The following is a 26,279-nucleotide window of genomic DNA, read 5'->3' as shown; positions in this document are numbered from 1 at the left end:
CTGCTTTTAAAAAAGTTATCGTTTTATTATTCCAATAAAATACATAAAAAACTGCTCTTCAGCCCTGAGATCTTTTGTGACTTTGACCCTGGAGCAGTTTTATGAAGGTAAATTTATGTTCACTGACACATGGATGTATTTTTAATGGCACGTGCTGCTACAGATGATTGTTTCCAAACTTATCCAGAGAAACGAGCAGATGATTTCTGAATGAAATAAAGGAATGAGGTAAATTACTGTGAGTGTGACTGAGCAGCGAGGGGTCACTGCATAAAAGAAAAAATCTAATAAATTGAAGTATTTGATCCTTTTTACAACCTTCAGATCATTTATTTCAAGACATCCTGCAGCTGGTCTGTCACTTACAGTCCGAGGAGGAGGAGGAGGAGGGGGAGGAGGAGGAGGAGGGGAAGGAGGAGGAGGAAGAGCGGGGGTTGTGATCTTCTTCTCCTTGGCTTTGGGTCCTGGTTTTCTGCCTCGAGGAAGTGGTTTCCTTCCTCTGATCCCTCTGGGTTTCGGAGGAGTGGGGGATTCTGGGATTTTGAACTCCGCTCCTCCGGCTCTGAGGTGTTCCTCGTAAGGAAGCATCAGCCTGCGACGCAACATCACAAGGATTAGTGCGTAAAACTTTTAACAGTAGCACATCTTCTGTGTAGGATTTCAGTGGTGGAGGGTGTCAGCGCGTCTTGTCTGACCTCTCGTAGTGTCTCCTGGTGCAGGTAGCAGCGCTGGTGCTGCCGGGGCATCCTCCCAGCTCGTTATAAACCACTTTCCAGAGTCGGTCTCCTGTCACCTGCCACACAAACACACAAAGGTGAAGGTGATCAGATCTGAACTCACGACATCCTGCAGAAAAGACTCGATCAAACATGAGGATAAATATGAAATACTGAATCTGTGAATCTTTGTAACTCTGTTGAGAAACGTACTTTATCAATAAAGTTTATTATTATAATCATGTAAAGAGTCTAAAGCTCCTTAGAAAAGAATGAAGTGAAATCAAGTATTTGAAGATCAGGCTTCAAGTTCAATGTAATGGATTACGGCGCTGGTGCTGCTGGTGGAGTGGTAACACAGTGTGTGTGTGTGTGTGTGTGTGTGTGTGTGTGTGTGTGTGTGTGTGTGTGGTTTCAAAACAATTACATACATTATACAGTGTTAGTGGTGTACCACCATGCTGTATAATACAGTATTGTTCAGTACAAGGCTCATTTCAGTGCAGTGGGTGGAGTGAAGGACTGAGCCTTTTGTTGTGAACAGAGCAGCACTGAGCTGAAGCTGCACTGACTGTTTCTGTCCCGACTGACTGTTTCTGTCCCGTCTGACTGTTTCTGTCCCGACTCCTTGTTTCTGTCCCGACTCCTTGTTTCTGTCCCGTCTGACTGTTTCTGTCCCGTCTGACTGTTTCTGTCCCGTCGGCAGGCTAGCCCTTTATGCTAAGCTAAGTTATCCAGTCGGTAGTTTAATATTTAACTTACAGACCAAAAAGTTATTTCAACCTTCTCGCGTTTTTCTCTGCTGGAAAACAAATGCCAGACTATTCCTTTAAATAAAGGTTATTCCATCTAAGTCGAAGCGACTCACCTTCTTGTAGCCTCCGAGCCGCTTGACCACCGAGTACATGAGGAAGAGGTCGACTGAGGAGACAGAGGACGGACATGTTTGAATCCAGGCAGCAACAGGAAGAGGAAACAGAGCAGAGATGCAAATATGATACACAGGAAATAAAAGTCAAACCAGACTGTAATTCTGAGATAAAACTCTCAGTTTGACTAAACAAATGTGTCTGATAAAACCCAAGTTCTTCAAATGTGCCTCACTCTGTTGTTTAAACACTTCCCATCCCAGGTGATGGAGCCTGAGAGGATCTGCCTGGAAGACTGCGAGCTGTAACTGCTGCTAAAGATGCTTCGACTAAGTCCTGAACTAAGAGTCTGAAGACTTCTGTAAATGAGAGATTTCAATGTTTGATTTGTTTTTTATTTGATGATGGGAGGAAATGGCAATTTTATCCATTTAAAACATATATATAGTAACATAATAAAGTGAAGAGGTGTGAAAACTTTCTGAAGCTGCTGTGGAAAAAGAAACATGTCCGCCCCAAAAAAAACCACCCCATCTACACACCACATCCTCTGAAACATGGGAGGGAGGAAGGAAGGAAGAAAACAATTAAGAAAGAAAGAGAGAAAGAAAGAAAACAAGGAAGCAAAGAAAGAAAACAAGAAAGAAAAGAACGGAAACAAGAAAGAAAAGAAGAAAGAAAGAAAGAAAGAAAACAAGAAAGAAAGAGAAAAAAGAAAGAAAAGAACGGAAACAAGAAAGAAAGAAAGAAAATAAGAAAGAAAGAAAGGAAACAAAAAAGAAAGAGAGAGTCAGACTCACTCTTCTTGAAGCCGAGGTTGGGGACTTTGTGGATGGGCGAGCCGTGACGCTCCATGAAGATGTAGAGCTGATCCAGGAACAGCTGCTCTTCAGGGTGAGGGAGCCAGCTGCCCTCACAGCCGACCTCCACGCTGCCCATCACGTTCTCCTGAGAGACACACACACACACACACACACACACACACACACACACACACACACACACACACACACACACCTTTAGCTGATTTTATTTTCCACCTCATTCTGTGTAACGGCGCATGTGAACCGTCACCAACACGATTCAAGGACCAGTTTTAGTTTTTTGTCTGGTCGTCCTGAGGATCAGTCAGCTGTTGATCCGGAGCAGACTGGGGGGTCCGGAGCCTCCAGGAAGAGGATTTTATGCTCCACTTTCAACAGAGGATTTTTTTTTTTATTATTTTTTAAATCGAATGTAAAAGTGAGTGTGATCAGAAAACCTCACCACTGTGATAAACGGCGAACAACAAACCTTCATCCTCTCGATCCAGGACTCTGATTGGCTGGAGTTCGGGGAGTCTTTGCCGTCGCGGCCTCTCCTCTTGCGAGGTCGTCCTCGAAGACTGAGAGAAGGACATCCTGCAGAAAAAACAAAACAAAAACACAAACATGAATAAAAAAAAAAAAGAAGGAAGAAGAAGAATTCAGTCGAACATTCATTCATAATTTTTACTGTGTGACTTTAAAGCTGAAGCAGGAGCTGGACTCTACCCATGATCCTCTTCTTCTCATGGTCCCTTTTAGAAATCTATGACCTCATCTGCACATCAAACGATCCAATAAAAAGGTCTCAACTCCAAGGTTTTAAAATCTCTGAACCGACACATTAGAAAACTTTAAAAAGGGACATAAATCAAACACGCCTCAGCAGACAACAAACCGAAATACACAGAGCCACAACAACAGCGGTAACACCTCATGACAAATTAACATGTTTTCCAACAGGCCATGAGTGAAGTTCAGGAGCTCATGTAGCCACTGAATCAACAGTTCATAAATACCAAGCTGATCTGAAAACAGCATCAATAACACAGGAAATAAATATGTAAATGAAGCCATAACAATTACATACAAATGTCAGAAAACAAGGGACTGTCGCATGTTTCACAGCTGTGTGAACAGAACCGGTCTGAGATGTTCTCCAACCGGTTTATTCTAATTGTTAGAGCGGCTCTGTGCGCCTGATGAACTGAAAGATAAACAGCCCATTTAATCACATTATCTGCCTCCCAGTGAGAGTTAAAGTTTTAATTTAGGCACAAACATAAAAAATCATTTACTCAGTGACGTTTCTTTTATTTCTGACGTACGATTATAACGCAGCTACTGAGCGAACTCTTCCCGTCTTAAAACAATCGCTCCCAATCATCCTCGTCATCATCGCCCCTCGTGATGTTTCGCTGACGTCACGAGCCAATTCAGTAGACGTCTTCCCACCCAGGTCACTCAGCACACGTTGGACTACTAAAACAATAAACTGGGCGTCTGGTTTCACATTTACATAACCAGCCTTTTTTTAAAAAATAAAAACAAAAAAAGACTTGTTATTCCTGTTCCTGTCATTAGCGCTCATGCTGTTAATGTGCCTCCACACAACACTGTAAAACAAAGACTATAAAGCATCACATCGATACGAACGCCCAGATATTTGTAAGATGAAGCTACTTCATGGTGTCTTCTAATTTCCATAAAGGTCAATAACTTACTCCTTAATCTTAGTGTGGTGGATGTGAAGTCTGTGGGAAACTTCCTACATCAATGAAAAGAGCTGAGGGAGTGTCGGGAGCGACCAGCAGGTGGCAGCGTTACACAGAAACACAGGGAGCTTTTCAGGGAGGGGCGGTGATGCTGTCAGATGTAAATCTGAGAAGGCTCATAATCAGATGGAGATTTTATTTGAACCACACACACACACACACACACACACACCTCATACCGTCTGTGCTTTTATTTTGTAGGTTTTAACAAATGAGACCCTGCGCCACAGTGAGCCTGTTCGCCCCCTGGTGGCTGTTAGGAGTTGATGTTTGTGTCTTTGTGGAAGATTTTCCTACATTTAATTGAAAAAATTTTTTTTTTTTAAAAAAGGTGAACAAAGAGACTTTTACTTTGAAAGAGCCTGTGAAGACGTCACATGATCCCTACTGAAACTGAGAGGTTTCTGAGACACTCACTGAACTGCCAGGAGAAGCCGGCGCTGTTCTCCAGCGTCGGGTGGTTGAACGTGTCCCTGCAGTACATCACCCGGGTGTTGGGCAGCGCCCTGACGCCCCCCAGGGCCAGCAGGTGGGGGTCCTGCAGCCCCAGCCCCCTCGCTCCATCCTGGATGCGTCTCTGCAGGGAGCGGAAGCGGCAGTACTGCGGGTAGCTGAGCACTTTGACGCCCTGACGCTCCAGCGGGCCGTCTGAGAGGAAGACAAACGAGACACACGAGAACCGAACGTCAGTCTGGGATCAATAACGTCCACAGCTCCGTTACTTGAGTCACAGTCAGATCCTCTGGTCAAATATTCCTCCAATACAAGTTAAAGTTGTTCAGTTAAAGTTAAAGTACTGCAGTACTTGATTTTAAGAATACTCAAGTATTCAAAAGTACATTTTTTTTTATGTCAAATCATTGTTGTTTTGTTCCACATTTACCGAACCGACTGACTGACTGACTGACTGACTGACTGACTGACTGACTGACTGACTGACTGAAGAACCTGTAGAATAAAAAGACCATGCATCTGTGAAGAACTGGTCAAGTCCAGTTTTTTTCTTTCTTATTTAGTCTTTTTCTTTTGTTTAAATTGTAACCTGATCCAAACTCCTGTAAAACCCAAAACCCAGGATTTCCAGCCTTTTCTTTACAGGCTGAACAGTCTTAACTTATACCTTCACTCACCAACAATTAAACTATAAAATCAGATGCAGTCTCATCCGACAGCTCAGACATAAAGTTCACAAAGATAATAATGTGACCCTGTCAGAGGTGTTCATTTCACTATGTGCTCTTTATCTTCTGGGAGGCTTTTATTGTGAAACACCTGCACAATGTACTGAGTTTCATTGATGGAAGCCGAGCATCGAACAAATTAAATTATAAATTATTGATGAAGAACAGGATTTCTGTATTTCATTCCCTGACTGCTCAAAGGGTTATTGACGAACTGGTGCCGCACAAATTTATAGTAGAATAAATATGTTTAGGTTTAGTGTGTGTGTCTGTGTTTCTTACTCTCGGTTTTGTCTCTGAGCGGCTCGCTGCTCTTGTCCGCTGTGTTGTTGTTGTTGTTGTCGTTACCGTCGCTGCTCTGCGGAGGTTTGTGGAGGCCGTTGGTCCCGCAGGGTGGTGGCGGCGCCAGCTTCGAACAGCTACTCCAACCTGCCGGCCGCGCACACGACCATCTCACCAGGTCCTCCACCCGCACCACCATCTTCCTGGACACCGCCAAAACTTCATCCTACACAAACACACACACATAAAATATGTTCAATCTATGATTCAGTCAAACGGGGTTAATGCTGCATATTGTTCAGACAGAAACTCCGACGTGACGTTCAAGTGCCACAAACCTCAAACCTCCTCAGGTCTCCTCCCACACCTCACCTGCTCTGCAACTCTCCAACAGGAGTTGATTGTTTTTGTTTGGCGAAGTCGTGACGTTTTACGTGACGACACAAAAAAGAGCTGCAGAGTGAGAGATGAGGCTGAACCTGCTGATAGGAGGTTTTATTATAGAGGTGGACGACTTCTGTTGGAAGTCTGAACTGAAACTTGAGGAGAAATTATTTAAAATCTCAATTTAAAAAACCAGCTGCTGTCATTAAAACCTAAAAGCACCACCTCGCCGTCGGACTGCACTGTGCTCCGATAAACTTCATGTATTTGCCTTCCAGTGCGATTACATAACGTTTCACATTTTAACTGTTAAACAAACTGTGAGACAAAAAGCCACCTGACGAGTTCCACCACTTGCTTTTCAAATAAATGTCCTTTTATTCTCATCTTCTCTTTCCGTCATTATTTTTTATTATTCCTCCGTTGTTGTTTTTTTATTACCTCTCACCTTTTTCGATGAATTTTCCATCTGACTAAAAACCTTCGTACCCGTCTTTTATCATTTTACTGCCTTCAGTTCTTCTATCCATTAAAGGGGTCCAGCTCTTTGTTCAGAACCAGTTATTTTAAACATGCTTTGATTCGTCTGTCTTCCATAAACTAACAGTAAATGTTGTTTATTTTTACTGTGACACATGTAGAAAGGCAGATGTTGATCTTGACATTTAAAGATAAGGTTTTAACTGCTCAGAGAATTCATGTAACCTGATGCAACATTCAAAAACGAAAGAGGAAGTTTATGAAAAACACCCGACAGACTGCAATGTTTCCATGCATCTGTGAAGAACTGCTCAAGTCCAGTTGTAAATGACTGGTTTTCTGTCTCTTTCTATTTGCATTTAGTCTTTTTTTATCTTTCTTTGTTTAAACTGTAACCTGATCTGAACTCAAGTAAACTCCACAACAAGACAGGCTGTGTATTCAAAAGATTTTCAGCCTTTCTTTACAAGCTTATTTACGTTTGTCTTCACACAACAACAACAACAACAACAAATGCAGAATATGTAGCACAGCTGTTGTGTTGCACTGTATAGGTGTACCTAATAAAGTGAGCAGGGAGTTTATATGTGTGGAGGGAAGGGAAATACATAGAAATAGACACTAAAATCTGATTCATCACCGCAGAGGAAACTGTGTCTTAAATTTAACTTGTGGTGTAAAATCCTGCAGCAGTTTTATTGCACACAAGCAGAGGACGACACAGACAGCGGGTGATTCTCCATCAGCCTGTTGCTATGTGCATTTTCAGTTTTAAAATTTAAAAACTGAGTGGAAACATCAAACTTTGAAAAAATAAATCTGAATATTGCAACTTTTTTTTTTTTGCGCTTGGCTGAGGTGGAAATCCAAATTCTCCATCGTCTGAACTTGGACTGACCTCATCTTCTCCTGCAGCGTTTTAACGGCAGCGACTGGAGAACCAAAATTTGTGCTGCAGCTGGATGAAAACCTGGATACTGAGATATCAGAGGATGGAAACACTTTTCCTGACTTTTAATGGCTCATAGCAGCAAGACAATTAAAAAAACTTGCTTTGTTTTCTGTCGTTTTCAGACTCGTTCAGTCTCTGACAGTGTTGCTCTATTCAACTAATGTTTCCTCACATGCAGACTTCCTCTTGTGGGATTAAGACACGCCGACGACGCCGTCCTTCACACGTGTGTCAGAGCCGTCACATTAAGTGCAGTCAAGTTTCCTTCAACACAAACGGTTGACACGCACGTGTGTGTACGATGTAAAAGCCTGAGTCACCGTTTGCCCGGTTTACATCGAGCCCGAGCTGCTGCTGCTGCTGCTGCTGCTGACGTCTCCTCCCGTTCCAGTTTGTCAGCTGCGATCCAGATCAGGCTCAAACCCCCCAACCCCAGGGCTGCAACCAGGTGAGAGCTCCTCGCACTCCTGCCCCACAGCAGCCAGGTGTGAACTCATTAACACAGCAAAAGGCTGAGGAGCTCTTACACAGAGCGTCTCTGCAGGAGCCATGAATACGCATTTTGAAAATTCAAATATTCTGGTGTTTTCAAAGGTGTTTCCCTCTGAAGCTCTTCCGCTTCTCCTCCAAGCCTCATGTCGACTGGAGCCCCTCCTCCAAGTTTACTTGTGAGCAAGGGCCCAATGGTGATTTTACGAGCCTTTTTTCAGACATGGAAATCCACTGGTGGAAAATAAATGTTCTGGAGTATCTGAACTTTTCTTTCTGCTTCATACTCAGCTGTAGTTATTCCTCTGAATAAGATCTTATTCAAACTAAAGCTCACAGAATTCAAAGCTGTTTCAGACGTCTGTGAGCAGTTATCAGTTGTATAGAAGAACGATTTCCTCACTGAGTGTTTCCACATTGAACTGCAGTGAACCAATGACAGTCTCACAAACACAGAGTCAGACAGTCAGGGATTCATACGTCACAAACCTAAGGAACCAATCCTGTCAGCCTGTGGGGACGGGGGGGGGCGGGGCTAAATAAACCTGAAACCTTGTCAGTACAGAGAGAGAGAGAGAGTTAGCATTAGCACAACGGTTAACACTGTGTCAGCTACTGCCAGTAAACAAGCTAATTAACAACATAAACAAATAAAAGATGCTAACTACGCTAACTGCTCTCATGCGTCTGCTAGTCTCTGACTCTGGTCTCAACAGTCTCTGATGTTTCCTCTTCTAACCACCTTGATAGTCTCTGCTCCTTCACCTGATCCAGATTTCTCAACCAGGAAGTAAAAGTAGTTTGTAAGAAGTACATTTAGTATACTCGTCAAACCACAGCGCACATCTGCACGTTTTGCTTTCTTTGCATGAATGCTGGTTGTACTTATGTTAAAACTCAATAAATCAATGTAATACTGAGCTGATCCTCCACAAAAAATAAGATAACACTCGAGACAAATGAGGATGTTTTAGAAATAAGGTCTTCATATAAAAGAAACTGGGCAGTGATTCCTGTAAAAGCAACTTTCAGAGGCCTCATTTTTCCTCCAGGAAAAATTAAAACCTCCTTATAGAGACTGCAACAGTGGAATATCTAAGTTCAAAATGTGGAAAATTTGGTTTCAGACAAGTCATGGGATTTACATTTGGGTAATACATTAGTCTGATTCCCAAAGGGGGATTCTCATGTGAAGGCTGAGCTGCAGCCTGCATGTGAACTGTGTTAATCAAAAACACTCACAGCAGCAGCAGCAGCAGCAGCAGACGCGTCCACATCTCCTTTTCTTTCCCTGGTCGTGTGAAATCACGGCTCATATCTCATATTTAAAGTAATTTCACTCATTCTCCCGACAGAGAGATGCGATTATGAATTAAACCGATAATCAAATAATATCAGAGCATAAAATAATGTCACTGTTTGTTCTCAGCACTGGGGAAAAGACCAGAGGAAAATGAGGTTATAAAAGACTTTTCGATCAACAAGAGGAGACTTTCACTGAAGGTTAACCTGTTTAGATTCTTGGCCTAAGATGATTGGATAAAAAAAGGAGGCAGTGTTCCTGTGACGAGGTTATTAATAGACGTTCTTAAAGCATTCCCCAGATTATATTAGGGAGACGTTCGCTCTCAGTTACAAAACGGATCAGGACTGGGATCAGTTTAAACTCATGTAGATGGTATTCTGCTTCTTTTTTTTTTTAAGGTTACTTATATACGTTATTCATCTGCTTCCATTTACATTTGTTTTTAAGTGCTGTACTTCAGTACAATTTTGATGTACTTATTTCTACTTTATACATTTAAAAAGGCAAATATTGTACTTTATAAGACAAAATATAAATCAATATAAATTATGATGTAAAATCCAAGGGGGGAAACTGACAAACTACAACATTAAAAGTAATATACACATTAATCCAATAACTTGATCTGCATAATGAGTGCTTTAAGTATTTAGTGTACTTCAGTGAGAGATCTGAGCACTTCCTCCACCGTCTGTTTTACTTCCTTGTTGCTGCTGTGACACCTCAATTTCATTATGTGACACCAACAAAGTTTCTCTTCTCTAATCTAAAGGATTAAATCAGTGAGACTCACGGTTCACGCCACCGTTATGCCGACAAAGTGTTGAAAACACCATTGATTATGTAGTTTGATTAATCAATCAAAGCAGTGGAAATGCAGCATGTACATTATATGAAAAGGCACCAGCAGTTTATTTTTGCCCTGATGGCCGGTCCGACTATGGACCAGTCAGCCACATACTACGTTTATACCTTGTCTTGTTTTTAAAGTGATAATTTACAGTGTTTTTAAATTTTAAATAATGAATAAAGTAAGAATACAAAAACTACCTTTTTTTTTATTTCAATAAACAATTAAATTAAGATTATTTTTTTCCCTCTGAACGTTGGACAGAAATCGATTCTTCTTTGGAGCCATGGTTGAATTATTGTTTTCCAGAATCAGTTCATCAGTTACTGCCACAGTGGAGTCAGAACCTCTGAAGTGAAATCAGTTCAAGCTTAAACTTCCCTCAGATCTCGTCTCACGATCATCAGATCGAGCCTTTTTTCTTCAGCGTCTGAACAATCCTGGTGAGTGTCGTCTGTACAGTGGGAACAGGAAATGCTGGTAGCCAAAGCAGCAGGACTTTGCATTATGCAGATGCACCGCAATGTAAATCAGCGGGTTCATCCGTCAGAATAATAATAATAATAATAATAATAATAATAATACCTCAATACCTTTGCATCTGTTTTCATCATATTAATTCAAAGCTGACTGATGTTCCACGGATGTAATTTTCACCTCATGACGTGACTCTGATATTGGAGACTGAGGATGTTAATGAGCCACGGGAGCTTTTCAGATATTAGTGAATAGCTTTCTTTTTCATTTATGTTTCAAACTAAATGAATTTTAATCTGGACTTCTTCTAAAGGCAAGTATGAAATCCTTTTTTTAAACTACTCAAAAGCAATTATAGTCAGTTTTATTTTTTATGATAGTCACCGACTTTCCAGTGGGACCTTTAGCAGTTACACAGCTTTCATTTACAGTCAGTTTAAACTTACGTTTTTTTGAGGGTGTTCAAATCCAAATCAGCTTTGATTCAGTATTAAATCTCTGGAGGAGGAGCCAGTCTCCCCGACCTTTGACCCACCTCTCCGTGCTCCCTGGTCCGGCCCTTTGGCGTGTCCTCGGGTAAGAAGTAAAGCCTGGCGCTGGCCAGCAGGTGGCGTCGCGTCTGGTCCTCCCACAGTAAGGTCACCTGCACACGAAGAAGAAGAAGAAGAAGAAGAAGAACACAGGCGTAAACACAGATGCCGTATTGCTGATCAGAGGCCTGAGGTCTGAACTACGAAGCAGTATTACAGGTTATTGAGGCAACTTCAGATTTAACTCTGGGTTTTCAGTCCTATGACGGTGGTTCACTTGTTACCAGGGTAAATCTCCATGGTAACTGATGCTTCTCTACTTCTCTCCTCTTTTCTTTCTCTCCTCTCTGCAGCAGAAACAGTCGAACATTAACTTGAACTGTTTTATCTGCATCACATGTTTATAACAGTTTGTTCATCATGAGACGAAAGAGTGAAAATACTCAGTAAGAAACTTATTTACAATATAACATCAGTCTGACTTTAATATTTATCAATTATTTCTAGTGTTTCTTGTTTATTCCAGTCATGTGATCATGTTGTTTTCATTTCACCTGGTTGAATATCACTTTATTGCTTTACCTGCAGGTATCAGTGTTTCTTCTCATATCACACATTAATACTTTATTCATGTTTCTGATCACGTTTCTTATAATTAAAAACTCTGCGTCTTTCACATGAACCAGGATTAACTGAACCAGGTGATAACCAGCTTGGTAGTACAGGTTAGGTTCAGTTAACCCAGATAAGGGAAAGTTACCCTGGGTATGTTGAACCTGCTTCATAGTGCAGGCCTCAGGTAACGGTCATGATGAAGAGAAACCCCGTTCTGTAATCGAGGAAACAACCCGATGTCCTCAGCCACAGTTCCCCCGAGGAGAGCCGACGTCTCAGCCACATGTACAGACAACCAATCAGCTTTTTAGGACGAAGAATGAGGGCGGATCATTTCACATGGTGATGCACATCCTTGTATTGCAAATAAAACCCAGAGCCTTCAGTGCTTCATCTCACCAGCAGCTTTTTAATCATGTCGCATGTAAACGCCTCTTTACACTAAGTGGCCATAATTTGTCAGCAGGGGTTCTCATGAATCATCATGTGGCGAGGACGGTGATGATGATGTTTAATCACTGATGATGAAGTGGACGATGGTGGCTCGATGTAGCCCACTAGTAAAAGTCTTTCATTTGACATTTTGAATCACTATATGTCATGCAAGTGAACATCAGAGTTACCAGCAGCTGTAACTGTGAAATAAATGTAGTGGAGTAAAAATATAAAGTACAAGTACTTTAACACGTTTGTATCCGAGCAAATACATGATCATCTACATCTTTCATTCTGATCAATCACTGTCGATACAACACTACCAACCTAAATACAACGCAGGCTCATTCACACGTGTCTTTACTTTTTTCAGCTCACGACCTCAATGGACTAAATTTAGCCTTGCTGTGGGATGTAGACTCAATAATAAAACATATCACTCTTCTATAGCTCACGTGAGCAGGAGTGTGACCCATTTAGGGTTCGATTTTCAATTCAGTTTGTGGAGTTAGTTTGGGTTAGTTAGTCATAGTCAGCGGTTAGAGGGGCACTCGTCAACATCAGTTGACTAGTAGCTGGTTAGCACTGCTGACAATGTGAAAGTCTGGACCCTGGACTGACGTTCATCAGGCTCAAAGACCTGCAGGTTTCTGCTGCAACAGTTCTTGTTGTAGTTGTTGATATAAAAACACGGATTACAGCAGCTTTAATGCAGCAGAGAGTCAAATAAAAACCAGGTATCTCACCTCAGCGACGCACACGGGATCCTGCGGTCCACAGCGGATGAAGTAGAACTCCCCGAGCTTCCACACCTGGACGGGCCCGTCGGGCTGAGCTCTGCTGCTCACCGACTTATAGAAGGCATAACTGCCCCGCTGGCAGGAGGGAGCACCCAACCACTGATGGAGAGACAAGACAGCACAGATGAGGAAGAGTTAACGATCCCTGGGAGGCTCAACGGGCATTTCCAGTGTCAGAGTTTTGGCTTAAAAAAAAAAAGGTTTTACTCCAGTCCACCTCTTCTGCAGACAGAAATATCATCTATGGTTGAGTTGAACCTCAGGGGACACAGATAAAGAAGCACAGGTTCCTGATACAGTCACATTTGACTCAAGTCCAGAGGAGGAAACTCAAAGATGAGCTGTGAGTTAGAGAGGAAATCTCATCAGGCTGCAGAGCTGAAATGAAACAGCTCTGTTCCATATGTAAGGAAATATCATTCATACTGAAGCTAATTATAATAAATCCAGCCACACAACAACAGGTTCAACCAAACACACGTCCTAGATAAGGATGATAATTAAAAAATATCACAAAAACAAAAACAATCTAATATTGTTTAATGCTGCAATTAGTCGATGAATCAATTAGTCGACTATTAGTGAAGTAACGGCAAATATTATTTGATTCCAGCCTCTGAAGTCTTTGGATTTCCTGCTTTTCTTTGACATATGTCACTGTGAACTCAATATTTTTGGGTGTTTGGACTTTTGGTCGAACAAAACCGGACGTGTGAGGTCGTCACACTCGGACCTGCAAAGCTGTGCCGGGCAGTTTTGTTTTTTTTTTTTTATAGACTATTAATGGAAAAAATAATCAGAAGATGAGGTCAAAGGTTCCTTGTTTATACTGAGATGTGTGATCATTTTTAAGGGATATTCTCAATGTTCTGAAATTCTGTCTGAGCCAGTTCACATTCCAACGATGTCCAGATGCCAAATTAAAATACAGGTACGGGTCAATTTGACATTTCCCTGTATTAAAAAAGGGAAAATATTTTGGTGATGAAACTATCAGACTTAAATTTAAATGCCAGGAGTCCTCTCTACATTTGCTTGGGCGTGTTCAAACCATAAATTCTGCAGAATCCACCTCTGGCATCAACACCTCTGACGATAAAATTGCACCATCTTGCAATGAGGCAACATTTTCACATGTATAAACAGCTCTCAGAGCAGGATATTGTAATATATTAAACACCTCAGAGAGGAAATGTTAAAAATTAACTCCTCACGCTGCAGAGTCGTATCTGCAGCCCCTGATACCGACTGTAAATATGTTCGTCTGAAGTGAGTGATGCAGGTTTTTAAATATTATGACAAGAAAAGGCTGAAATTTAAAGACATGTACAAACCTGTCTGATCTTAATAATCTGCGTGTGTCACGCTTCTTTTACAGATATCATGTGTTTAAGCATGTGAATGAAGAAAAAATGTTATCATTCCGCCACGGTCACACTTCTTTTAAAAGGCCTTTGAACGCCTGTGTGTTAAATAAATAAACACATCAGCAGTTAAAAGGGTAAATTAATAAACATTATTCTGCTGTTTGACTTGTACTTTCATCCAGCTGCACAGGAGAGAGGTCACATGATTTCCAGAGCGCCACAATAAAACCACCCGCTGTAGTTAATCATTCAGAATCTATCATTCGTTATAGATATTGTTCATTAGTTATTCTGACTTTTTTTTTTTAATCTTAACTTTTAATTACTGTGCACGTGCACCGTGTAATGAATCTGACATTGTCTGAATCTGTTTAATGTTTAATATGTTTAATCTTTGTTTGTAGAATCAAAGATCAAATATTAAATTTAAGGAAGTATGCTGGGCAATGTGGCACAAAGTCATGTGACCTTTACTCTCCAACCAGAGGGTCCCGCAGTCACATTTTAAAAGTTATTACTCTGTGCTTTTATTTTGGTAAATGTTCTCTCACTTCCTGCTCAGGGAGGGAAACTTTTCACATTTAGAAGAGAAGCTGGCTGAGAACAGTAACTGTGTGTAGGTCGCAGCTAAACTCCCCCCAGTGACCAACTAAACACTTCCTGCAAGTGTTTCAAAATAAAAGCCATTTAATTTGTTTATTTATTTGCACAGTAACAAAAACAAACATTAAATATGGCAACTAATGATTATTTCTATTATTGATTCATTTGTTGATTATTATCTGAAGTAATCGATTGGTTGTTTCTTCACATGTCTTGTGTTGTCTGATAAACAGACTAAAACCCAAACACACTGAGTTTACTGTCACAGCAGACGATGGAAAACAGAAAACGTTCACATCTGAGAAGCTGGAACCAGAAACATATTTTCTTTTAAGAAAAAAATGACTCAAAAAAACAAAAAATCGATTAGTAAAATAATTGCAGATTAGTCGATTGACAGAAAAATAAACTGATTAACCATCGCAGCTCAAAATGACTGAGAAAACTTCAGTGAAATAAAGATGGACTGTTTTTAGAGGAGAGCTTTAACCAGCATTAAAACAAACAGCATTAAAGCTTCTCCATGAAAATGTTTGACTGCAAAGTGAATGTGAGTCTGACTCAGAGTATTTTCTTCATCCACTTACATAATAACTCTGACTAACCTGACAAAAATGACAAAAAAGGCATTTCTTTTCTTTTTTTATTTTCTTTTTTTTTTTTACCAGAACTGACATTTTCTGAAGTTTCCTTTTCCAGAGAATGATAATCTCCTGCTTTATAGACTCTGGATGATTAATCCCTGGAGTGTTTGGATGTATTCTGACAGATACCGCGATGACTTCATGTGTGGCTTTTCAGTTCATGGCTCCGTTTCATGCAATTTTAAAAGAGACGGATGTTTTGACACCATGAGTCGGAGTAAATTGCAGCTTGTAGTTTCTCCTCCAGCAGCTCGGTGTTTTGTTGTTCATATAATGTGTCCTCACAGAAAGCACCGAGGCCGTCATTACGCTTCACTACAGCAGCAGCCTATTGTTCAGGCTCATATTGACTGAGGCACCGGTGAGAGATTATTATTTATCTCACAATTTCCCGGGAGAGAGAAAACAATGTCAGCTTCTTTTCTTGAAATTCTGCACAAATAAAAGACATTAAATTCTCTGAGCTGAGCTCCAGATCCCATTACTAGCTTTTCTGGAGCTTTCAACCGGCAATTAAGAACTAAATAGATCTGTTAATTAAGTAAAAGGATGGTGTAATATGTTCAAAACCTACTGAAATGTATAAAGAGTATAAAAACCTGAAGTGAAAACATCCACTGTGACCGATATATTACCATATATGACGTTATTAGATTATTAATAGTGATGCATCCATGCCACAGCAGTATTTTACTACTTATCAAGAGAATAATGAGAATATTGTAAGAATGCAAAACTAATGGAGTGTAAACTCTACAGTTCTTTAAAAATGTCAGATATTTAGCAGCTTAATGTGCATTAATAATCTGTTAATGAACTTTAACCGTGTCCTCCTGACAGCAGTGTTTCTATAAGTCCTGCTTCCCTTTTTCTTTTCTGTCCCCAAAATGGCGGCTGTGTCATTTGGCAAAAAAAAAAAAAAGTCAATCTACAGCTCAGTTCACATGGAACTTCTTGTGTGTTTACACTGTGGATGCGACGAGGAGCGCTTGATTCGCCTTAACTTCTGTTGCTGTTTCATTTTTTTCTCCACTAAAAAAGGGTTTTTTTGGGCGAGTTTCTTCCTTATATGATCAGAGGGTCTTGAGGACAGAGGGGCGTCGTAAAGCTCTACAGACTGCACTGAGCAAAATTTGTGATTTGTGATTCTGGGCTGTATAAATAAGACTCGACTTCAAAAGCAGCCAAAGCTCCCATTTTGTGGGTGTTTACACGGCTGGAACAATAAATCGAGCGCACCTTGAGTGGGTTCATACATCTGAAAGCCAATACTGTCTGTGCTGCTGCTGCTGGTGAATAAACCTGCAGCTTTGATTTCACTGTTCTGTAAGAGGAAGTGTGAGGAGCCCGGGGCCCGTGACACCCCGAGGAGCGTGCAGGAAAAAAAAAAAAGAAGCTACAACAGAAAAACACACCAAAGACATGGAGGCAGGTTTTCTCCTAAATACAAGGCCGCTGTGTTTCATGTGAGGTCTGACGGACACCTCTCACTTCTCAGTACCAGGGAAACAGATTCTCTTTAACAGCGTGACCCAAAACGATGAGCTGTGTTTTCTGTCAGGAGGATGGTGAGCTGCCATTTTGGATCCTGAGCCACAGCTTCAGTCCTCAGGCCGTGTGTTAATGTGCTCACACATAACCACAAAATCCACAGGCCGAGGTGACTTACGCCAGTTCCTCGCTCTGAAAAACCAAACAACGTGGACTTCTCTCAGCCCCGGACGGAGCGCTCTTTATCTACAGCTCCACACGTTTGTTAAATTTACAAATTCAAACAGATGTCATGAATCACCTCCTTGTTTCGAATCAGGATCATTTTCGTCATTTTTTGCTCATGAGCTGCAGCAGATTGTGTTTCACTGAAACCTAAGGGCACATTAACTCCAGCTCACACAACTCAACTGAAGTTTCAGTTCAGTTTTTAGTTATTTTGGTTAGACAGAGAACGTGGCATTTATTTTATTATTTGGCACAAATAAGCATGGATAAACTAAACTGATGATTATTTTCAGTAGAGGTTTCTCTGCCAGTTACTTTCTCGTATAATTAACCATCGTCAGGTCTATAAAAAATGTCTGAAAATAGGGGAAAATATCACAATCACAATTTCCCAAACCTCAAAAAGACATCTTTAAAATGTAGTTTGTTCTGTCTGATATGAGTTCACAATCAAAGAGACAGAAAAAGCAGCAAATATTTATATTTGAGAAGCTGGATCCACTGAATTTTTTGCATTTTTGCTTAATTCAATTATCAAAACATCCGTCCATCAACTATTCAACAAAGCGTTTCAGCTCAAGTTTGTACTTCAACAGATATGTTATTCCGTTTCCTTCACGTCAGGCTGAAATTTCAAATACGCAAAAGGCTCATGAATGACTTTATTATTTTTCTCAATTAATGAATGAATCGTTTAGTCTATAAAATGTTAGAAAATATCAGTTCCACTTTCTCTCGGGCTAAAAATATTCAATATATAATGATATAAAACAGAGAAAAGCGGCACTTCTTTGCTTGAAAAATGACTGACAATTATTTCTTTATAGTTATAGTTTTTCTGACAATTGACTGATTGATTAATTGACTAGTTGCTGCAGTCAATATTGAGTGTTTATCTCCCAACACTGACTTCCCTCCTCTGTCAGTGTCTCTCTCAGCTCATTGGTTCCCACTGAAGACGTGAAACTTTAAAAACAGACCATAAATATTTAGTTTCATTTTGTAAAAGTCTCAATAATTTACTAAAACAGCTGCCTGCTGTAGTTTTCAATCAAACAAACAGGAGGAAGTGGGGGCATTTGTCGGGGACTATTTTCAGCGGCGGACTAATCCACGTCGCCCAGTGCAACAGTGTGGCTCAGTTTTCAATAGTTTTTGGGAACAATGGGGTTCTATGGCTGAGAGGAATCAGATATATCAGCCTCGCAACTGTCAGCGGGAGACATTCCCGTTGGTTTGAGTCTTTTTTTATGGGATTTAGTGACAAAAAGGAAAAGTAGAACATCGTCAGACTCGTACGTTAATGCAGGTGTTTTTCGCCTTCATGTTCATCCATCCGAGGCAAATTGCTCACATGCGGTTTTTCTGTGCACCGCAGCAGACACCATGATCCAGTCTGCACAGCTCTATACACTGAAACGTTTTCCTGACACCGACTCCATCACGCAGCCCCTGCTCCTCTGTGATCCTCTGTTTTGGAGCTAGAGGCGAGAAAAGACCGAATTACACCCAGCTTCACATGAAACACAATCTGCAGACGCACAGCTGCAGCACACAAGCTGCAAACGAGCCGCGACGTTCAACAAACACGTCTCAGTGACAAACATCCAAACTGAAAACAAGCCACTTATTAAATTTGCTGTTTATCATTTGAATGCAGCTGACAATTATTCTCATTATCCGATAATCTGCCAATCAGATTATTGTGACGATTATTTTCTCCATTAATCGATCACTTTGGTTTATAATTCTGTCTCAAACCCAAAGATATATTCACTTTACTGTGACACCAAAACAGCTAATTATCCCATTTAAGAAGCTGGAAGCAGAAAGATTTTGCTTTAAAAAAAAAAAAATGAAATTATTAATGATCAAATAAAAATAAAAACATCAATCTATTATCAGAATATTTGCTGAGGTGAATTTCCATCACTAATTTCCCAAAGTGACATTTTCTGTCCAAATAACAGATAAAAACACAAAGATGTTTCATATAGAGAGCTGCAACTTGTGATTATCTCCACTGATAATCAATCCTGCGATTACTTTCTCATCTAATCGATCGATTAAAGTCCAAGTTGACAGGTTTAAATTTGCTTGTTTTGTCTGATAAACAGCCCAGAACACAGAAATATTCAATTTACTGCGACAGAAAACTGAGATAACCAGGAAAACATTCACATCTGAGCAGCTGAAACCAGAGGATTCTTGGTTATGGGATGATTCATTGATTGTGAATTTGTTGCCGATTTATTTTCAGTCCATGAACTTATTGGAACCAGAACATTTTGGTATTGGAAAAAAAACTACAAATAACAGATTATGAGATTGATGTGGATTCATCCTTTCAGCTGTAGTTATTTGTAAAACAAGGTAAATACTGTCAGAGGAGGAAAAGAAATGTTTGACAGAAGTTGGTAAATGATTATAAAAACACTTCCTGATTGATTTTCTTTCAATCAGCTGATCGTTCCAGTTGTAGTTTCAAGTGCACGGTAGATTCCATATTTCATATTAAGTGAATTAAAATAAGCCAGGGAGAAGTCACATTCACCAAAGCTTATTATCCATAGGAAATAAAAGGCCTAGTGTATAAGCTCAGGGTGTGGCCGCCTCTGCAGCTGCTACCCATTTACTCATGATAGATGGCTTGTGAAGATTCACTAAATAAAATGCATATACAGTGTTTCCTCCCCTCTCTGTGGCAGCAACGGTCTGTAGCAGAGCTTCTCTAAAAACGACCCGGCGTGCCGTGCCGTGCCCCACCCCCCCCCCCCCCCCCACCCCCCCCCCCCCGTCCGATCGCCGTGCAGCTGCCTGTGATGTTTGAGCGCAGCAGCTCTGCCGTCGCCCTTCACCTCCCGTCCGCTGCCTAAATGCAGAATATTCTCAAATTCTCACTCCTTGCGTTTATCATCCACAACCCCCACCCCACCCAGCACACCCTCCCCCCACCCAATACCCACAACCCACCACAGGCAGCCCTCCCTACCTCCCTCCCTCCCCCACCCACTGTAGCTCTGCAGACCAGCTGCAGCAGGGCCTAGGATCAATTTTTAGACATATACAGAATAAATATCGCAGCAGAAAATATACGAATCAGCCACGCACACAGTCAAACAACAGCGGTGACGCCAGCCATTTAAAAAAGCCACAATATGATTAAATGCAGCGGCATAATGTTTAATGACGTCACTGTGGAGTATCTCACACACACACACACACACACACACACACACTTTATGGTCCTGTGGGGAAACTATAGGACACCAAAACTACACACTAATGAAAAACAACATCAAGCCAGACAAGCTCACAGAGACACGGTCTGAGCCCTGAAGGCAACACGATATCTGTATTAGAGGAATATTAGACTCTAAATTAGACAAGGTCACTGTTGAATGTCAAACCTGCTCTGTATCCTGCTATAGGAACTGAAATTATAAACGTCTTTGTGATACACCTTTATCATATAAAGCCCATCGGATAGTGAGATTATAAAAGAAACAGCAGAGTGAGACAGCGCCATTAATCAGTGCCGCAAACATGCTGCAAGTCCCGACAGGAAAACCATAAAGACGCTATAGGATTAAATAATCATTCAAATCCAGCACTGATCCCACAGGTGCATTTCCAAGTCCACATGGCGATATTAAAGATGTATTTTTCTCTCATTTTAGAGGTAAAAACGACGCACTATGAATTCTGCTGAGTTGCACAGCTGATGTAAATATATATATAGAATATTATTCTCACACAAGAAGGAGAAAAAAACAAAACAAAACATCAGGTTTATATAGAATAAGACTCACCAGCCTGGAGGCAGTTTGAGCTCCTATGGGAATATCACAGGGGTGCTCAGGGAATACTATAGTAACACATGATAACACATTTTACCACATACTCATTACTGTGAGCCCTCAAAGGAATATTATAGAAGTTTACAAGGATTATTACACTCAATAACATACAAGGAAGCATCAATAATACACTACAGAGTACTTAAGATAACTAAAGAACAACTTCTGCAACAATAAATAGTTATTTATAAGTATAAGAGTTAGAAAAAAGAGTGAATGAAAGATTAAAATAAAGTATAAAGAATACAATAAAGTTATTGTGGGACTTATTGAGGATTATTAAACTTATGACAAAGTTTCAGTCACAATTGACGACTGTAATTAAAATATCACCCATGAACTGAGTGATTACTGTAAGAATATTAAAAGTACTGTTGTGAAAGAATAAAATTAAGTACTGTAAAATCACTACTGAGCCGTGCGGACACAGTATTATCCACATTAGGTACATTATAGGTTAATTTAAGGAATATTGTAGTAATTTATTTGTCCCCACTGACTCCTGTGAGGAAAATTATCGCATTATCCTCAATACGACACTATAGGAATGTTATAGGAGAATTACAGATGTTTTTTTAATGATTATTAGGCTCAATATGATTCGTTGATATGTTATTGACAAAATATTAGGCTTTAATCGAATGTAATTTCACATTATGGGAAGATTAAACAGTCATTTATAAGTAGGAAGAAGAAAGAGAAAGAATAAAATAAAGCAATATAAAATCAGGATGAACCTGAACATTGAGTCACTACATGATATTTTTATCTATATATTTATATATTCGTTTATAAGGACAGATGAAGTCTCTACAGATCACTTGGGAACCGCTCCCAGAATACCATGGGATTATTTTAGATGTGTTTATGGATTACTAAACTTGATACCACAAGAAAAAAAAAAAAGACAATAAAGTACGGACAAAGTATCACCCATGAATGTAACATTACATGAATATTAAACAGTTTTCAGTGGAGTTTGAAGTTAGATATTGAACTGTACGGGTGCGGGGATATCATAAATACATTAACGTTATATTAATACTTCAGCAAGATGACACCGTGAAGTCAGATTAAGTCTGTGTATGGATCACCGGGGGCCCTGCAGCAACACCGGTGTCACATTTTAGATGTTATTAAGTGTCATTACATCACTCACATATGATATGAGACTATAAGGAGGAACGAACAACCAGCCATTAGAAGACTGAATCACTTTTGAGCTCGACACATTATTGGCCCCTGGAGTTACATTAGACATACTGTATATTACAGGAGTATTACTTCTACACTAGGAACACAATTAAACTAAAACTTTATTTAACTGAGCTGCAAGTTATGATTATTTTGATTACCTATTAATCTGGTGATTACTTTATCAACCAATCATATATATATCTATATATATATATATATATAGATATATATATATATATAGATATATATAAGATCTATACAATTGATTGTTTTGTCTTTCACTCGAGGACGACAGACAAACAGGAAATGTTCCTGTTTCAGAGGCTGAAACCAGAGAGTCATCAGATTAATCATTTATAAAATAGTGAAGATTTACTTTCTGTTTATCAACTAATCTATTGATCCTTTAAGCTTTAGTTATCTATAGGTATTTGAACAGAAAGACTGAGATAAATTCACTATTTTTGCTAGCATTTGACAAGCTGGGACTACAATTTTGGGCATTTTTGATTCATTGATGATCGGAATTATTGGCAATATATGTTGCTTCCACTGAGTAATCAATGAATCCTTTTGAGTTTTACATAACTATAGGTAGATGATCAGGAAAACCAAAGACAACAAAGTGATATAAATTCACTATTTTTCTCACATTTGACAAGATGGAACCAGAGAATTTGGGCATTTTTGCTTAAATATTGATTAATCCACTATAAAGTTTCTACCGATGTATTTTCTGTTTATCTATAGATCGATTAATCATTTGAGCTCTAGGTATTTATCGTTATGTAAGCAGGAAAAGGACCAGAACAAAGTGAGATAAATTCACTATTTAGGTCACACTTGAAAAGCTGGAACCAGAAAATTTGGATTTTTTGCATGAAAAATAAATTGATTATTGACAAAACTGTTGCACATTTATGTTCCATCCATCTATTAATCCATTTTTTGGGGCATTTTTGCTTAGAAATGTTTAATCAATTATAAAGGTGTTGCCAATTTATGTTGTGTCCATTGAGTAAAATCAATTAAATCTTTTAGGTTTAGATATTAGTAAGTGTAAGAGCAGAAAAAACAAGGAAAACACGACAACAAAGTGAGATAAATAAGCTCAGCAGACACAGTTTCAGCCCCAGAATGAGAATTAAACACATATTTAACCTAATTACAGTGAGAATATTTGATAAATACTACCATCACGTCAGCATAGTGTATAATAAACAGACTATTATCTGCTATAGGAGTGGTATATGATTCTTTTTTTTTTTTTTTTTGGCCCTGGGGGAGGGCCAGCTGAAGCAGTGCTCCAGCCTAGTGGTGGAAACGAGGCAGGGCTGAGCAGGCAGGAAAATAAAAGCCACATAATATAATCTGAGCACTGAGAGGCAGCCCTCTGTCTAAAATGTGAACACACACACACACACACACACACACACACACACACACAAGAATTTAAAATGGAAACCCTTAATCTGCACCCTGCCTACGTCAGTTCTCGTGATATTTCTGGGAATAATGCAGTGAGATATTTTTCTACTCAGTTTTCAGTACAGGAAGGAAGAGAGAGAGAGAGAGAGAGAGAGAGAGAGAGAGAGAGAGAGAGAGAGAAACCCTCCGACGAATATTAATAATAAAATGTCTACTGCTTTTGGACAATAAATAAATAAATAAATTCCAAACACTGCTACAGTATTGACCTTGGGTATATCCTGTTATTCAAAAAAAAAAACAAAAAAAAAAAACTCACAAGTTCACCACTGGGAGAAACAAAAAAAAAGAAAGAAAAAAAAAAACATTAATGCTGCAATAAATTAATATTTAAACAGAGATATTATAAAAAATATACAACCACCTCTGGAATATTAAATATCCCCCGAGCCACACATGGAGGATTTCTATCAAAATAAATGACTTTGTTCGTTTCTATTTCGACTAAAAAGCACACACTGCCCTGGCTCTGTGTGTGTGTGTGTGTGTGTGTGTGTGTATATGTTGTGTATATGTTGTGTGTGTGTGTGTCCTCTGGATGTTTCCTGGGTTTTAAGGCAGGACTAATCCTCGCTATTTCAAGTACAAAAACTCCACATTTACCCTTCAAACACACACACACAATATTAACATTCCTCCTTAAACTGTGGCAATTACGCCGGAGACAAAATGTCGAGGGGGGGGGGGGGTTGGGGTGGAGAGGTGGTGGTGGTGGTGGGGGGTGTATTTGATAATAATATCAATATGCTTCCTATAAAAGCAACACTACTGCTGCTCCACCTAGTCCCTGTCGAAAAAAAAAAAAAAAAATTTCAGTGTTCAATATCACGTCGGTGTTGAAATTAAATTCAGTGCAGTCAAATGAAAAATGTCGATGTAGCTCTTTTTTTTTGTTGTTGTTGAAAATGTGGAGCAGCTGAAAAGTTTCCTGATATTTTCAGGCAGGCAAACGGCCAGAAATTTAATTTTATTTAGCCATAATGTGGCTGTTAGTGGCGGGTGGGGGTTGGTAGCCGGAGGAGAAGCTGAGACTGTCGACACGACACACAAAGAAATTAATCATTAACACCGCCGAAAATATCAGAAATATTAAACTGGAATTTAACGGCTGAGTCTCCGGTAACAAACGAGGCGACAGCTCGGTGTCACCGCCGATCGTTTCCCCCCACGAAAAATACAAATATCTGCGTTTTATTTTCCACCTCTGGAGGAGAAGGAGGGGAAAAAAAAGTTGAGCCCTGGTTGAATAAAGTTGTAATTGCAGTCAGAGCAACTCTCCGTGCTTGGGTTTGGTTGATATGGGAAAACAATCAATACGACATGGTCAAACTAAATGAAATAAAACGCGAAATCCGGCTCCGGTTCGCGGCGACATACGGTTAAAATATTTCACCCGTCAACAGGTCCGAAAAACCGCCGCGTCAAAGTGTCAGAAAACGACATTTATTTGGAAATTATATCGGCTTTACCTGTATTGCATTGTGCTCCATTGCAGTCCTGCATTCCCTCTCTGAGGCCCCTCTCCGGTTACACCGCCGGGACTCGCCGACACACAAACAAACGCACCAGATAGAAAAAATAAAAGCCTGTCTTTTTTTTTTTTTTTTTTTTTTTTTTTTTTTTTTTTGTAAGTGGAAATGGGACAGGATCTAGGTGTGGCCAAAGTTTGCCACAGAGTCCAACTTAATGCTAAAGTCACAGAGAAACGGCAGTTGGAGCATCTTTAGCTTCAGTAATGTGACGTATTTCCGACTGAAACGGAATACGAGGGCGGGGTTTAGCTACGAGCAGAAGGTGGAAGAAGTACAACTTAGATCTTTTACTTTAGTAAAAGTGGTAATACCACTGTGTGGAAGTACTCTGTTAAAGTCCTGCAGTAAAAGTACTAGCATTAAAATACACTTAAACTACCAAAATAAAAGCAGCCTTACTTATATTGCAGACTTGTGCTATGCATTAATGTGTTTTACCACTTTAATTTCCAGTTGGTGAAGGTGGGGCTAATTTTAATTATTTTATATACTGCTGGTTCTCATATTAACCTATTATACTGCAAAATATAAATATGTTTTAATTATGTTTTGTATAATTAATGTGAATCTGCACAGTAACAAAAGTTGGTAGATAAATAAAGTGTAATGAAAAGTACAGAATGTGGACTAGAAATTCAAAGTAGTAGAGAATGAAAACACTCAGTACAAGTACCTCAAAATTGTAAAAAAGTCCAGTGCATGAGTAAACTGCAACTCAAAATTCTACTTAAATAAAAGTACCAATGAAGTAAAAGTACTAATTTTTTTAAATGGCCCTTTTTAGAAAAATATATATTATATTCTTAGATTATAGTTATTGATGCATTAATGTCATTGGATATAATATCAGGAGTCATTCAATCTTACAATACATTATGATTTATTTATTTTGTGTCACTAAACAGCAGCAGAAAATTGAAATACT

At 39.6% G+C, this 26,279-nt stretch overlaps 1 protein-coding gene across 1 annotated transcript in view; it reads right to left on the bottom strand.

Moving 5' to 3' along the window:
- The window catches only part of LOC111233101 (AT-rich interactive domain-containing protein 5B-like), a 30,525-nt gene extending 5,171 nt beyond the window's left edge, over nt 1-25,354 (bottom strand). Inside the window, exons 1-10 of the mRNA XM_022760865.1 lie at nt 25,292-25,354; nt 12,891-13,043; nt 11,100-11,207; nt 5,627-5,852; nt 4,581-4,811; nt 2,879-2,985; nt 2,386-2,533; nt 1,585-1,637; nt 696-793; nt 430-592 (exon numbers count right to left, since the gene is read on the bottom strand). Coding sequence (XP_022616586.1) covers nt 430-592; nt 696-793; nt 1,585-1,637; nt 2,386-2,533; nt 2,879-2,985; nt 4,581-4,811; nt 5,627-5,852; nt 11,100-11,207; nt 12,891-13,043; nt 25,292-25,312 — 1,308 coding nt within the window. The 5' untranslated portion in view covers nt 25,313-25,354. The remainder of the gene's footprint in view (nt 1-429; nt 593-695; nt 794-1,584; nt 1,638-2,385; nt 2,534-2,878; nt 2,986-4,580; nt 4,812-5,626; nt 5,853-11,099; nt 11,208-12,890; nt 13,044-25,291) is intronic.
- Between the last annotated feature and the right edge of the window lie 925 nt (nt 25,355-26,279).

The sequence above is a fragment of the Seriola dumerili genome, unplaced genomic scaffold (genome assembly GCF_002260705.1).
Source record: "Seriola dumerili isolate Sdu_G_001 unplaced genomic scaffold, Sdu_1.0 BDQW01000367.1, whole genome shotgun sequence".
In the NCBI taxonomy this organism is placed as follows: domain Eukaryota; kingdom Metazoa; phylum Chordata; class Actinopteri; order Carangiformes; family Carangidae; genus Seriola; species Seriola dumerili.
This window is presented reverse-complemented; position numbering and strand designations above follow the sequence as displayed.